Below are 15,307 nucleotides of genomic sequence, written 5' to 3' on the forward strand. Positions count from 1 at the left end.
TAATCGAAGCACTCAGGGTTGCAGAAGCAAGTAGATGGCTGTGAGTTTGAGGCCAACCTGGTCTAGAAAGTGAGTCCAGGACAACCAAGACTACACAGAAAAACCCTGTCTCAAAAAACCAAACCAAACCAAACCAAACAAAACAATAAATAAATAAATAAATAAATAAAAATCTAAAAACAAAGCAAAACAAAACAACAACAAAAAACACTCCCAAAAAACTAAAGATTTTTAAAAATTTTTATTTCTCCTTTTCTCTCTCTCTCTCTTTGAAATTACATTCTTAGCCTGTAAATCTCTATGCACTCTCTGCCTTGCCCCCCTGGGATGCCTTTGCCTGTGATAATGTCCAGTGGGAAATCAGAAGTTGCTTGCCTGTAGAACTTTAGCTACGTAGCACAGAGCTTCCCTCCTCTCCTCCCTTCCCTACCTGCACTGTGTAGCCTTTCTGTATTGATTTTTTTTTTTTAAATAGAAATAACTGCCATTATTTGGGTAGTTTAGGCTGAAGCAAGCTATAGTACTTTGCTTAGCTGACTAAAATGGTACAACCATGTTTTCTGGATCAACATTTTCCAGAAGCTTTTGCATAATAATCCCTTCTTAGGGGTGGGACGGTGATCCTCCTCTTTTCCTTTACCTTAATTTTTTCTACTCTTGTCAGCTCGAGGACATTGAAGGAGACATAGCTGTGTATGTTCAAACTCTTGAGAGGCAGCTGTTGTGTGGGTTTTACGGAGGCCACATAGGCATTATTTATTTTAGTATTATTATTTACATTTTTTATGTTCATTGGTGTTTTGCCTGTATTTGTGCGTAATGGTGTCTGTTTCCCTGGGTCTGGAGTTGCAGACAGTTGTGAGCTGCCATTGGGTGCTGGGAATTGAACCTGGGTCCTCTGGAAAGAGTAGTCAGTGCTCTTAACCACTGAGCCATCTCTCCACCCCCAAATATACATTATTAATTCCTGATAGAAACAAATACATCTTCAGAACTGTAGTATTTGGTAGACTCTGATGTCCCTGTTTGTCTGGAAGGTGTAATTCTGAGGGCCAAAACTCTGGTCAGAATGACCTGTGATGTGACACTGTTTCCTGGTCATAATTTCACAGTTGTCTGAAAAGCTGCAGGACACGGAGAATGAAGCCATGTCCAAGATCGTGGAACTGGAAAAGCAGCTCATGCAGAGGAGTAAGGAACTGGATGTTGTCCGGGTAAGTGTCCTGGCAGCATCCACCCAGGTGGGCGTGGCCAGGAATTCAGTGTGCTCTAGCTTTAGGCTGCTCCGATGGAGAGCGCGTTCATTTCAGAAGAATGCATTGATGCGATATATTCATGGCAACCATCTCAGAGGTGATACTCAAAAGTACACATAAAGTATATGTACATATGTGTGCATTGCCATAAATTCCTGCTTCAGTATTTCCTCATCACAGATTTTGGGGAGCAACAGTGTTTTCCTATCTGGGGCAGGCTGAGTTGAATCTGTGGATTCTCTGTGTTCGTAAATTAAAAACAAAGCGTGAATTTAATTCATGCCACTTTTTATTTTTATTAGGACTTGGGCCTCATTGTATTTCTTTACTTCGTTGTTACTCAAAACCAGATTCAGTGGTTGCTAAGGAAACAAACTAAAGGTTAGACCTAAAGGTTTTTACTTCATGTGTCAGTCATTTATGGAGTTCCAACCATCCATGTGTTTGACACTGTGTGGAACATAAAACCAACATGCCTGGAGGGCTTCTAGCCACATGGCTTGCCTTTACACCATGGCTAATGTGATGGCACATTTTATGTGATGGTTATCATGGCTGTGTGTGCTCTTTGGTATTTTGACACTTCCTACAGTTAGCTTGTGATCTGTATTTCCTGGCACACTGTCAAGACAAAAGTTGGAGCATATGGGCTCCGTTCAAGTTCAGACACTTAGATTATAGATGAGAGACAGGGTGTAAGGAATGTTCCCCGCCTACTGGAGGTCTGAGCGATAACATGTGCGAGGCCCAGACATTGAGTTCAGTTCCACAAAGCCACTCACACCGTGGACTCTTGATAGAAGCAGCCAGGATAGCCTTTGAATTGAATCTTAACTTCTTTTTATAGTATAAACTTTGAGAAAGATAAGTACTTAGTGCTGGGAAGTTTTGGGCTGTTTTGTTAAGTAGGTCTCCAAAAGGAAAATGTTCCAGCAACCTGTGTCCCGAGCTCAGTCAAGGAGCTTTCTAAGGGGCAGAGAAACCCAGCCATGCCTCCAGCTTCTGGTCACTCATGAATAGATCATGCCCGGCTTTGCAGGGTTTCTTTGCCTGCTTAATTTATTATATATCTCCTTGGGACAAGGCCTTAGTGTAGACCTCTGGTTGGCCTGAAAATCACTACATAGACCCAGATAGGCCTCAAAACTCACAGAGATCGCCTGCCTCTGCCTTCACAGTGCTGGGACTAAAGGCGTGCACTAACACGCCCAGCCTTTGCAGACATTTTAATCCTAGTCTGATTTCTGTCAAGTCTGATTTGGGGCCCTTTTGTCTCTTGTTAGCCAGTGTGTGTCTAGCAGTTACACATACATTTAATAGTTAGTGAAAGAGAGCATGCTGAATCCACCAGGATTCCTATGGGATGTTTCAAGTTCACTTGGCCATGAAGTCATCTCTGCTGTATTCTCTTTTGCCTACAAGTGGAGTTAGTTTCACTAAATAGAAAGGACTTCATTAACCACAGCCAATGGTAGAATATGTAGCCTGAATTATTAGTTCAGTTGATGATCACTGGGACTCGCTCTGAGTGCTCTGACTGAATTCCAGAATTTTCTGACTGCCAGAGTGCGTGCTCTCTCTCTACCTGTGCCCCTCAGTTGGCTCACCCAGTAGGTTTACCTGGGAATGTCCTATGACATCAGCTTCCTGACCGTGACCTCTTTTTCAGGAAATCTACAAAGATGCCAACACCCAAGTTCACACGTTAAGGAAAATGGTCAAAGAAAAGGAAGAAGCCATTCAAAGACAGTCTACCCTGGAAAAAAAGATTCATGAACTGGAGAAACAGGGGACCATTAAAATTCAGAAGAAAGGGGATGGGGACATTGCCATTCTGCCAGTTGTGGCCTCTGGCACCTTGTCCGGGGGGCCAGAGCTAGCAGTGGGTAGCTATGTAGGACCAGTGACAGGGGCCACCTCCTCAGGACCCTCACTCCCTCCTCCCCCACCACTACCTCCGTCATCAGACATGCCCGAAGCAGGTAAGATGCCCTGGTGGGGGGCAGAAACCTTTGCCTTCCCATGTCCTTTTCCTTATCTTAAGAAAGCTTACATTTTGAAGAGCTGGAGAAATGGCTTAGCGGCTAAGAACGTGCCCTGCTCTTCCAGACAGCCTGGGTTTGCCTCCCCGCACCCACATAACGTGGTTCAAAACTACCTTAACTCCAGCTGCAGAGGATCTGCGGTTGCCTCTGGCATCTGCAGGCACTGCAGTCATGCGCGCATACTCACACACACAGTGGAGATATGGTACATTACTACAGAAGTTTGGGATTAAGGTTGTTAATCTTCGTGTCACTTACGTTATACTATTTCCCCATTTGTCAGTAAGGAAATGTTACCATTTTAAGTGTTTTGTGTTCACATGCTTTTTTTTTTTTTTTTTTTTTTTGCTTTATTCTAAATTTTTACTTGCTTCTTGTTGTTACCTATGAGTGATGTATCTGTGTAGGTGTATACCACAGTATGCTTGTAGAGATCAGAGGTCGCCATTTGTAGAGTCGCCACTTGTCCACTACTATGTGGTACCAGGATCTCACGAGCATTACCTGTTGAGCCATCTGGCCAGCCCAATTTTCTCATGTGCACGTGACCTTTTGTTCTTTTCTCTAGCGCAAAACGGACCAGCATCACCACCTCTGTCACCGCCTCCTCCCCCACCGCCTCCACCCCCTCCCCCTCCCCCTCCAGCCCCTCCCCTCCCAGGTCCTGCAGCTGAGACTGTGCCAGCTCCTCCTCTACCCCCACCCCCACCCCCCTCCGCACCCCCTCTGCCTGGGACTTCTTCACCCACAGTAGTTTTCAACTCAGGATTAGCAGGTAAGAGTACTGGATGGAAACGGAGGTACTTGTGTGCAAAACCCTGGGCTCTTCCTCTCTGGAGCGCCGAAGGTGCTCTTTCGTCAATTATATCTTCCCCATCTGTACACATCCCTTAGAAGGATGTTCCTGCTGATGTAGCCAGCGAAGGGGAAATTGTCTTGCACAAGAGGCACTGTCCTCCCAGTAGCATTTGTCACACTCTTCCTGACAGTTCTGACCTTGTCACGCAGCCTTCCACTGTCTTTACCTACCTTGGCCAAAGTTCTGAATTAGGTGCTAATATTGAGAATTATTCTTTTTTTTTTTTTAAGGTATTGGGAGTGTCATCTGTAGGGAGGAACATGGCATTGAGTAAATACCCGATGCAGGCTTGCAGGCATAGCTTCTGAGCATTTGTAGGCGTCAGAATTTGCCAGAGTAGTGTCAGGCCGCAAGAACGACAGCGGTTTCTTTACGGTTTGAAAAGCTTCCGGATGATTCATGTCCTCCTGCTGACCAGGAGATAAGGTTGTGTCCTGCCTGCCCAGCAGTAAAGGGAGGTGAGGAAGGAACAGGATTGACTCGTATTTGACTCTTGGAAATGAAATTTTACTCTTTCACACTGAGCCATTTCAGTCAGAGTGTCACTGAGCATTTGGAGTTGTTCTGAGGTGGGTGTCCCTATGACTGGAGGTGGCACGGTGCTGAGGTTGCCACCCTGTGCTCTGGGCATCTGTGCTCCGGGCATCTGTGCTCTGAGCTAACTGTCCCGGGACACTGAGTAACTGCTTTGAGGTTGCCAACCTATAGCCTTGCTTGGAGGTGGCTATCCCTGTGAGCATCTCTCCTCTGTGGTGACAGTCCTTGTTATATAGAGCGCCTGCTCTGAGAGTATGATACCCTGTGACACCGGACAGCTCTGCTTTTGGGATGCTGCCCCAGTGATAACTGTAGACTCGTCTTAGTTTTCTTTTGATTATTACTGTGATAAACACCATAACCAGTCCAACTTGGGGAGGTTTATTCCCTCAACATGGAGGGAAATTAAGGCTGGAACTCAAGGCAGGAAGCTGGACAGGAACCGATGCAGAGTCTGTGGAGGACTGCTGCTTACTGGCTTGCTCCTCGTGGCTTGCTCAGCCTGGTGTTTTACACAAGGACCTAGGAGTGTCACAGCTCACAGTGGGCTGGACCCTCTTACATCAATCAGTAATCAGTAGAATATTCCACATCTTGCCTACAGGGCAATCTAATGAAGGCATTTTCTCCATTGATGCTCCTTCTTCCAAGGTGACTCTTACCTTGTGTCAAGTTGCCAAAAATAAAAAAAATAAATAAAAAGAACCAATACACTAGCAATGCTCAGAAGTTGCCACTCTGGGCAGTTGTGTAGCTGTGTTCTAATGTTACTGTCCCTGTGACACTAGGTAGCTCTGCTCTGAGGTGACATCCATCTGTCCCTGTGATGTACTCCCACCTGTTCTTGACCTCTCTGTTACTATGAGCTGATACCCTACCAGCCTCTAGTGCAGCAGTTCTCAACATGTGGGTCATGACCCCTGTGGGATGAACAGCACTTTCACAGGGGTTACATATCCGATATCCTGCACAGTTAGATATTTACATTATGATTCATAACTAGCAAAATTATAGTTACGGAGCAGCAATGAAATAATGCCATGGTTGGGAGGTCGCCACAGCATGAGGCGCTCTGTTAGAGTCACAGCACTAGGAAGTCTGAGAACCACTGCTCTAGTTCCAAGGCTGTGGTGGTCGCTGAAGTATCCAAGTCTTTACCGGAAGGTTTCCTCTCAGTCCCTCCAAGGGTTTTGTCAGCAGCTTTACCTCCCCCCCTACCCCCCCCCAGCTCCCCCCCCAGGGATAATTCCTCCAAGTGACTACAACCCTTGGAGCCATCTGACAGTTTCATAAAGCGGATGTGCCTCCTCAGAGCTGTGAGGACCCTGCAGCTCTGACTTGTGGAGAGTTGTCAGGGGTACAGAGATACCTCTTCGGTTTCATGGTAAACTCGTGGCTTATTCCCACCCTTCAAGATCTTCCATGTTTACTACTTTCTTCTAGAACTTTTATTGCTTCCGAAGAGGAAAGGTGGAGCAGAGTCACCGTGGATCTGTTGGATTGTGAATGTAAATAACAGACGTCCTAAAGTCTCGGGGTATCTGTTCTGTGACCAGGCTGTTCCTGGTGACTGAATGCGGATGCCATCGTTGTCCCGTGCACCCGGCTCACTGATTAAGCTTTCCTTGTAGCCCCAGATGAGCATTTTCTGTGAGATGTGTCCACCATGCCTCACCTGGAGCCGCTTCTTTCTCCATTGCTAGACCTAATCTGTGGTTCAGCATCCGCTTGCATTCACCTGAGCTAAAGCAGAACTAAGACACGGTGCTAGGGAAACAAGCCGCAGGCTGAGGCTGCACGTCTGAAGTGGCTTTCCTCTGAAGGGCCGCCCCTCCCCCCCCCTTTTTTTTTTTGCATTAAAGCCTTTGCAACTACTTCACTTTAAACATTTATTGATTCTGGGGTGTTTTAAACTGACGCTGACGTCAGCAGCCCTCAGGATCCTCTCAGGCAGAAGTCTCCCCTCTTATGCAAAGTAGAGCAGCGCTATAGGCAGGAGTGAAGACGCCCTCTTTAGCTCATTAAATGTCTGCTAAGGGTTACAAGATGTTTTATATGATTACAAAGTCCTTCTAAGTGTTTCATACTGTGGGGTTAGGGCCTCTGATCTCCCTACTAGTCACCCTTAAGTTGGTGTTCAGTGCATAGTAACTGAAGCTGATTTTGTAAAATATTCTCCCTCTATAGTCAATAATATTGCCTCTCTGGAACCCAGAGGCCTGACAGAGCCGGAATGTCTCAGTAGAAGTAAGAGACAGAACTGAGCCGCTATGCCCAGTAGCTCTGAAAAACCCCTGGGCCTGTATGTCCACAGTGACAGGGTATCCGTGTCTCTACAACGGGCAGGCGTGGTCCCAGGCGGGAGTCAGGAGAAAGGACTCATTAGTGTATCTCTAGTTGAGAAAGGTCTTTGGATTTTATGAAGAAAATCTTAGTACTGGGAAATTTTCACTCACATCAAGTAATGTGTGTAACACTCACACCTTCGAGTCTAATGGGACGTCCCGATCCCCTGCCCTGCGGTGGGCTGCCCGTGCTGTTGGTGGCTTTTGCTTTGCGTTGAGAAGTTGCGCTTGAATCCTCTCAGCGTCTGACTGTGGCTGATTCTATGTTACGAGAATGCGTTTACAGTCTATGGAATAGCTAGTGCAGTTCACTGTGGCTGCTTTCACGACAGTGAAATATTTTGTTTTGTTTTCTCTTTCTCCCAGAGAGGGGGAGAAATACAGAAACATAAACAAAAACACAAAGTGAGTCTTCAAGGGCAGGGGGAATGAATTTTTGGCTTTGTGCTGCTGAAATGTGTCCCCAGGAAGCATGAATTCCTATGCTAAGAGTGTGTGAACTGCTGGGCCACTTGACTCTAACCGTATCTAATATATCTATATTTTGTATTTTCTGTTCTTTCTGCTTCCACAAAAGATGGGCCAATCAAGCTTTTCTGTAGGTTGTTCCTCACCAAGCGTGTTGAGTATTTGCTGTGTGTTCTGTCGGTCGCCCTGTGCCTTGACATCTCTCCACTCCATCCTACTTTGAGCCATTGCATTTGACATTGTGTCTCCAGGTAGTCTGGGTGCTGGCTGGCTGTGACCCCAGGTTTGCCCTGTGTTTCAGCTGACTCTGTAGGCGCTCCTTTAGGCCTAGATTCACAGGCCGCGTTCCAGCTCTCCCCTCGGAGAGAAGGAACGTTTCTCTCTTAGAGCGGTCATAGTCAGTTTTAAGCTTTCCACTCTGAGAGAGGGCTATATTCTAAGCAGATAAGGAGAATAAGAGAAAACTCTTTTCAGAACCCTCCCACTGTCTGTGGTTCTATTGTGTGGAATAACCACCTATTTAAAGATACTTTTTTAAGTGTGAGTCTTGAGCTCAGAGTGTATATCATTAATACCTATAGGTCTGCTATACCCTATGCCTAGCTGAAGCCAGAAACAAATGGCCTTGGGTTGAAGAGATACATCCCCCTCCTTGTAGATGAAGGGCCAATTAGAGAAAGCCTTTTTCTATAGGGGACATTGGTTCTCCTGGGCAGTGTAGAGAAAAAGGTACGCGTGAGCAGGAATCTAACACTGTTGATAATGGGGATGAGGGTGCCACGTTTGGCAAAAGCAGTGTCTCTGTGTTCCTGCATGCTTCTGTGTGGATTTATCTGATGACACTCCTCTTTCTGTGGCCTTTGTAACTCTGGAGGAATGAGAGGCACTGCCTGTCTCCCTGTTCAGTAAACATCAGCAGAGGCAGGTAGCCTGCCAAGTGAAAGCCCAGGTGCTGGGCTTCTTTGTTATGTTCTCTCCCAGAGCATTAACTTTCTCTACTCTTACCTGCTAATAACGATGAATATTGAGGCTTTCCCTAGCCAGGTGGGACCCTGGACAGCTTGATGTAGGATGCAGAGAGCTAAGTGGTTTGGAAAGCCTTGTTTATGATGTATAATGAAATATATGATGTATAATACTATATAGGTTATCTTTTATGTTTGTTTTCTCAAAATGAGAGGTGTTTGCAGCCCCCTTAGCTCATACAGATTAGTTCCCCTCCTCTATTTCAGTACATTTAACAAGCTCACGGACAGTGTCTTGATAACAGTAGCTGACTCCTTTGAAAAGAACAGAAGGGACATTTTCCTTCCATTTCCAGTGGCATTCCCGAGGAGCGCTATGATTTCTGCGTACCCCTTCTGTCTTCTTCACTGTTCTCTGATATAGGCCATTGATGGTCACTAGTCTCCTTGGAATGACTCAGCAGCCAGTGTAATCTCACTATCTTAGTCACCCACAGGATGCAATTTCCTGGCTGAAGATCACCATTCTTGGTATGCTATTCCCGGTGGGTCAGGCAGTCTCTGACCATCCTTTACAGCTTCTTTATATGTATGTATCCTATCAAAATCTAGGATAGCGTTTCCCCTCTGCTACCTAGTCACATTTCTCATACTGTAACTAGAAAGCAGTAGTCTAATGGCCTTAGTAGAAGTCAGTCCCTAGCCCCTAGACAGCTTTTAAAACAGTCCAGTGTCAGGCAACCAAATGGCTCTCGCCAAGACTAGGTGGCCTCTATAGCATCACCTGGGTGCCTCTTGCCATCTTCCTCCAGTGTTAAAGTGTCATCTGCAAGGACTGTTGTCTAATTGTTTCTGAAGGTTATGGGGTTCTAGACGGGACTTAATTTCATTATCTTTGACATCTTCAGCTGTGAAAATTAAGAAACCAATCAAGACCAAGTTCAGAATGCCAGTGTTTAACTGGGTAGCGCTGAAGCCAAATCAGATCAATGGCACAGTCTTCAATGAAATCGACGACGAGCGGATCTTGGAGGTATCTTTCTCCTTGCTTATAAATTAGGGAGACATGTTCTGCTGCAGAGCAAAGGAGGCTGTCCCTTGTGCCTGCAAGCATCCCCAACGGAGACCTAACGTTTCTGTACTCTAATGCACAGAAGAAATGGATTTGCACTAGCAAAAAGCTAAATTGTACATTATGTTATAAGAGGGCTCCAAAACCATGTGTCACGAGTTAAGTTAAAATAATAGTTTTGGACCTCTTCATTGTTTGCCACAAAGTCTATGCCTGACACAACACTGTCCTTTAACTTAGAAGAACATAGGCAGCCTTTATTGAACTATGCTGGTGATGGACTCAGTGACTGTACTGATTATCTGGTTTCATGGATTTAGCCTGCGGCAGATGTCTGTGTAAACCAATTATCAAAAGCAATTGAATTAGATTGTTAGAATTGGTAGTTCTCTGGCCAAGAGATAGGAGTACTCTAACGAAAACAGGAAAAGCACAGCCAGCCTTGCAGAATAAGCACTCAGCAGAACAGAAGGTCTTTGCCTCAGAGAATGTCTAAAGGATGAGGTTTCTGTTAATTGAGAATGACTTAATTTTGATGCATGACCCAACTTGCTGATGTCATCCTTTTCCTCCCAAGGATTTAAATGTGGACGAATTTGAGGAAATATTCAAAACAAAAGCCCAAGGTCCTGCTATTGATCTTTCTTCAAGCAAGCAGAAAATAACACAGAAGGGATCAAGTAAAGTGACATTATTAGAAGCAAACAGAGCCAAAAATCTTGCCATAACTTTGAGGAAAGCTGGAAAATCTGCTGATGAGATATGCAAAGCTATCCATGTGTAAGTTTACAGTGTCCTGAGGAAATCAATCCCAGAATACTCAGCCTAAGGAAGGAACTAGGTTATGAATCAGCAGAGAACAGAAATAGTGGGGCAAGATCTAAGTACAAAGATGGAGGAACTCTTGGTACCCACACTTTAGAGCTCCCCTTGTTTCTTGTGTGCTACTGCCTTAGACTAAGATGATCACACTAAGCAGCATACCAGAAGGTCCCCTTGGAAGTGCCAAACCCACCTGCTGTTGGTCAGCTGAGAGTGAGAATGTCTGGATTGGGACAGTCTTGCTATGTTCTTGTAAATAGGCCCATGGCAGTGCTCAGGAAAGAGCTGGGGGATAGGGGGTTCGGGGTGGGGAATGGAGGGTGGTGCGGAACTTGAGGAAAGGGAGCGATGGCAGCTTTCTCTGGAGGATCTGGATTGTACCCAGATTTGCTGAATCTCAATTTGATGGCATCTGTGGGGTGCAGGGCAGTTCCAGCTGCCAATATGATACAGATGCATGTTTTAATTCCTGACAAGAGGAATGTGAATTCTTCTGTTCTTAGTACTTTCTGGTCGTTTTAAACAAGTTTTATTGTTGTTGTTTTTTTGTTTTGTGTTTTGGCACTGGGTTTATCTATGTAGCCTTGGCCGTCCTGGACTCACGTTGTAGACCAGGCTGGCCTCAAACTCATAGAGATCTGCCTGTCTCTGCCTCCCAGAGTGTTGGAATTACAAGCGTGCATCACCATGCTTGGCTTTTTTTTTTTTTAATTTATAAATTGCACAGACCGTTTTGTTTATCTATCAGGAAATTCTTTCCACTCTTCTTATAGCCAAACTGATAAGAGTTAATGATGTTTTAGGAAAACATTTTTAATAATTCGGCATTCCATAATTTTTGACTGGTGATCTTACCTCACCCCAAGGGACTGTTTGCTCTGGTTTTGTGTCTTTGGCCAGGGTCAGAATCTAATACAATCTTCTGAAATCTTTTCTGACTTCCAACATTGAAACATGGTGTGCAATCTGGTTTTTTGTTTTTTGTTTTTTAATTTATATGCATTGGTGTGAGGGTGTCAGATCTTGGAGTTATAGATAGTTGTGAGCTGCCATGTGGGTGCTGAGAATTGAACCCAGGTCCTTTGGAAGAGGAGGTAGTGCTCTTAACCACTGGGCTATCTCTCCAGCCTGCAATCTGGTTATTATTCTCATATACCTTGTTTGCCATACTAATGTATGGGTAATTTTATTGTTTTGCTGAACAAAGATTGTCTGGAGAATAAAATAGGAATTAAACAAATACTTGTTCAAACTGAGCAAACAGCTACCAAGAGCTGATATTCCTTCAAGGAATGTGTCTATACCTACATCAAAATTACCCGTAAAGAACAGGAACCTTACTTGAGTTTGTCCCCTGAGAGAGCAAAGTAATGACAGAAACATCTTAACAGAATTTACCAGGTGTTCTGTAACTGTGTGGTGGTGATCTTCTTGATTGGACTACTTCATAATGTCTAAAGCCCTGTCCTTGATACAGCCTTAATTCTGCCAGCTGTTCTCTACTCTTGATTTCTAAAGACCATTGCTACTGGGTAACTCTACCATAACATCACCAAAAACTGAGCATGGTCTGGGGGATCAGTTAGGGTAACTGGCACTCAGCTGTGACCCGTACCTGGATGGGGCTTCCACAGTACAGCTATCGGAATCTAAGGCCTGTTGATTTGATGGAGGATGAGCTGGGCTGGGTGAGGTGAGAACACTGACCTGTCGCCACTGATTTCAGGTTTGATTTGAAGACACTGCCGGTTGACTTTGTTGAATGTTTGATGAGGTTCTTGCCAACTGAGAATGAGGTGAAGGTGCTTCGGCTCTACGAGCGAGAGAGGAAGCCCTTGGAGAACTTGTCAGATGAGGACCGCTTCATGATGCAGTTCAGTAAGATTGAGCGGCTCATGCAGAAGATGACCATCATGGCTTTCATTGGCAATTTCGCAGAAAGCATCCAGATGCTAACCCCTGTGAGTTGACCAGCTCTGGCAGGGAGAGGGGTATGGAAAGATAGAGCCATTTACTCTTACACAGCTCTCTGAGCTACACTCAGTGTAATAATGGGTTCCAAAGAGTCCTTCCAGAACTTTCTAGGTTACATTTGGAATTAAGCCCTGATTTTTTACATTGTGGATCCAAATCTAGATAAACGACTGTTCTCCCAAAAGAACACTTTTTTCTGTGTTTGTATCTTTTGCATTTCAGATAACACAAGGATAGAGGACTCTAAAAAACAGTTCTTGTTGGCAAGACTAGAAATGTGACTCTCATATCTTTAGTGTGCAGCAGGCTCTAGAGAGTTCTGGGAGTACCCACTTTGCCAGAGGGTGCCTCTTGTTTGGGACTTTGCTGCAGTAGACTGTGGTGGTTGGTGTGCAAACACATAGTAGTCAGCTGTCTCATTCCCTGTGTTAGTCTGTGTTAGTGTGATGTCGTGAACATCAGTTTCTCCATGGTTCTGTTTCTCAAAATCTCAAAATACTTACTGATTACAGTAGCATATTTGTGCAAAACATGTTCTGAGAACTTCCAGAGAGTGTTACGTTGCTGCCCTCCCATCGCCTCCCTCCCTTTGTATTCTTAGACATCTCTATGGAAGTAAGTGATTAGACGTGGCACATCCGGCACTAAATTGTGCCATAAGAGTCTAGTGACTCCTACCTTGAAATCTTACTGGTTTTGGCTTGGCTCCAGATGAATGATTTCCCATGTTACTCATGGGAATAGTTACTGTGAATAGTTTTTGAGAAAAGCACATGTAATGCTAGGGTTACCTAAGGCATAGCTAGCTCTTAATTTCCAGTTAGTTTGCCATTTTTAACAGTCTTTCCCATCTCTCCTTCTGATTGGAATCCAGCAACTTCATGCAATTATAGCAGCGTCTGTCTCTATCAAGTCATCTCAGAAGCTCAAGAAAATTCTGGAGGCAAGTGCAGTTTTCTTGTTATGTTCATGGAGAGCTGACTTGGCAGCTGCTTTCTAGCACCTGGACTGCTGTGCCAGTGAACCCTTCTTTTCTCTCTTGCTTTTCCAGATCATCTTGGCCCTTGGAAACTATATGAATAGCAGCAAACGAGGAGCCGTTTATGGATTTAAACTTCAGAGTTTAGATCTGGTGTGTAAACTGAGGGAATATGGGATCGCTAAGGACGTACAGCTGCAGAGATTAAGTTGTGGAAGGACGGGGCGCTGTTCTGGGATGGGTTGGGGGCAGGTGGAGGAGGGTGAGTTGGTATAAATTTTCTGAAACACCATGTGACAGGAAGGACCCAGGACTTACAGCCTTTCACTCAGCCTTTCCATTTCTAGGAATCTTTCCTCAAGTAGCTGAATTATAAATACTGCATTTTATAGCAATAATCTCAAGTTAATACAGTGAACTATTTAGTTTTTTTTTTTTAGTACTTGGGAAGGCTTTTCAGACACAGATAATTTTGTTTAGAAAAACATGGAATATAGTTGCACATATACTTAATTTCTGTTTTTCTGCATGGGCAAAGTACAATCCTTTACAAAGTCATCTTTTATATGTCCTGTCCAGGCTGTTTAAGCCTGGTGTGGCTTCCAAGTTAAGGAAGGCATACTTAATTGATAGTGTCATTACACACACACACACACACACACACACACACACACACACACACACACACACACTCGTCGCTGTCATAATCTGACCAATAGTGTCTGTGTAGGATTTGTCCTGGGACCTTCAAGGACACCAAACATCTCAGATGCTCAAGTCCTTTCTGTAAAGTAATATAATATATGGATTTATCCTAAACATGACCCCCAGCTTTTAAATCATGTCTAGTTTACCTATTACTATGTCATGATTTGCCAGTAATATATATCAAAGAATCACAAGAAAAAGTCAATACAGAGACAGTTTTCTTCCTTAGTATTTTCTGTCTGAGGCTGGTAAAGTTCACAGATTCTGAATGCCCAGACACATAGAGGCAGCCATATTGCTTTGGGGCCATCAGACTGGGGTTAAGGGAGAACCTGCTGCCTCTGGAGCCACTGAGCACATGTGCTGGCTCCGCCTTCCGTCTCTAGTCTGATTCTTCATGTTGAAGAGCACTAGCTCCTGACCAAAGGGAGGTAGGTGGGTGGCAGATTGGCAGATGCGGGAGAATCTGTAGGCAAGATGGAAATCTAGAAGCATTCCTAGCTCACTCTACCCTGTCATTTAGGACATCCTCAGGCTGTTTAAGTATCACTGGCTGGTTCTCTACAGAATACACTGAATCTTGAGTCTCCTCTGGGTTTTTGTTTGTTTGTTTTTTGTTTTTTTGGCTTTTGTTTTGTTTTGTTTTGTTTTTTGTTTTTTCCCCAACCCTTTCTGCAGCTCTAATCTGTTATTTATTCTGGACACTTGCACCTAACCCATGTCCCCTTCTGTTTTCAGCTCTTAGATACAAAGTCAACAGACCGAAAACAAACGCTGTTGCACTATATATCAAATGTGGTAAAAGAAAAGTATCAGCAAGTTACTCTTTTTTATAATGAGCTTCATTATGTGGAGAAAGCTGCTGCAGGTACTTAACTTCAGCCGTCAGTGTTACCTTGGGGTGTTAGTAGTCATAGCTCTGAGTGAGTTAGTCCCTGCTGAGACACACTTCGGACCTGGCTGCAGAAGGCAGGATCTAGAAGCCAGAATGTGTTTAATGGAGCCACCACTCCTGAGCAGTTGCATGTAGGCCTGTGGGTAATTTCTGTCAGAGTCTTCTCTAAGGATCCAGGGCTTTGTGCTGTGCCTCTTCCATTGCTCGTCCATCACCCTTTTAGGTTTTTTTGTTATTGGGTAAGATATGATGATGAGAATCAGTCACTCCTGAATAAAATACCTTTGTTTGCTTTCATGGCATTCTGCTTGCTCAGATGTGACACTTGTGGGCATTGTATCTAAACTACCAGGATTTCTTGGTTGCTACTTTGCATTGGCAG

General features: G+C 44.5%; 1 protein-coding gene across 5 annotated transcripts in view; it reads left to right on the forward strand.

Annotated features, from left to right (window-relative positions):
* The window catches only part of FMNL2 (formin like 2), a 276,955-nt gene that overhangs the window by 248,133 nt on the left and 13,515 nt on the right, over nt 1–15,307 (forward strand). For all 5 annotated transcript variants that reach the window (XM_084797392.1, XM_084797391.1, XM_084797393.1 and 2 more), the window contains 9 exons: nt 1,113–1,214; nt 2,926–3,238; nt 3,870–4,076; nt 9,384–9,508; nt 10,125–10,327; nt 12,096–12,330; nt 13,218–13,286; nt 13,395–13,475; nt 14,769–14,898. In XM_084797392.1, coding sequence (XP_084653518.1) covers nt 1,113–1,214; nt 2,926–3,238; nt 3,870–4,076; nt 9,384–9,508; nt 10,125–10,327; nt 12,096–12,330; nt 13,218–13,286; nt 13,395–13,475; nt 14,769–14,898 — 1,465 coding nt within the window. The remainder of the gene's footprint in view (nt 1–1,112; nt 1,215–2,925; nt 3,239–3,869; nt 4,077–9,383; nt 9,509–10,124; nt 10,328–12,095; nt 12,331–13,217; nt 13,287–13,394; nt 13,476–14,768; nt 14,899–15,307) is intronic.

Source organism: Acomys minous, assembly GCF_964271855.1.
Source record: "Acomys minous genome assembly, chromosome: 10".
Lineage (NCBI taxonomy): Eukaryota > Metazoa > Chordata > Mammalia > Rodentia > Muridae > Acomys > Acomys minous.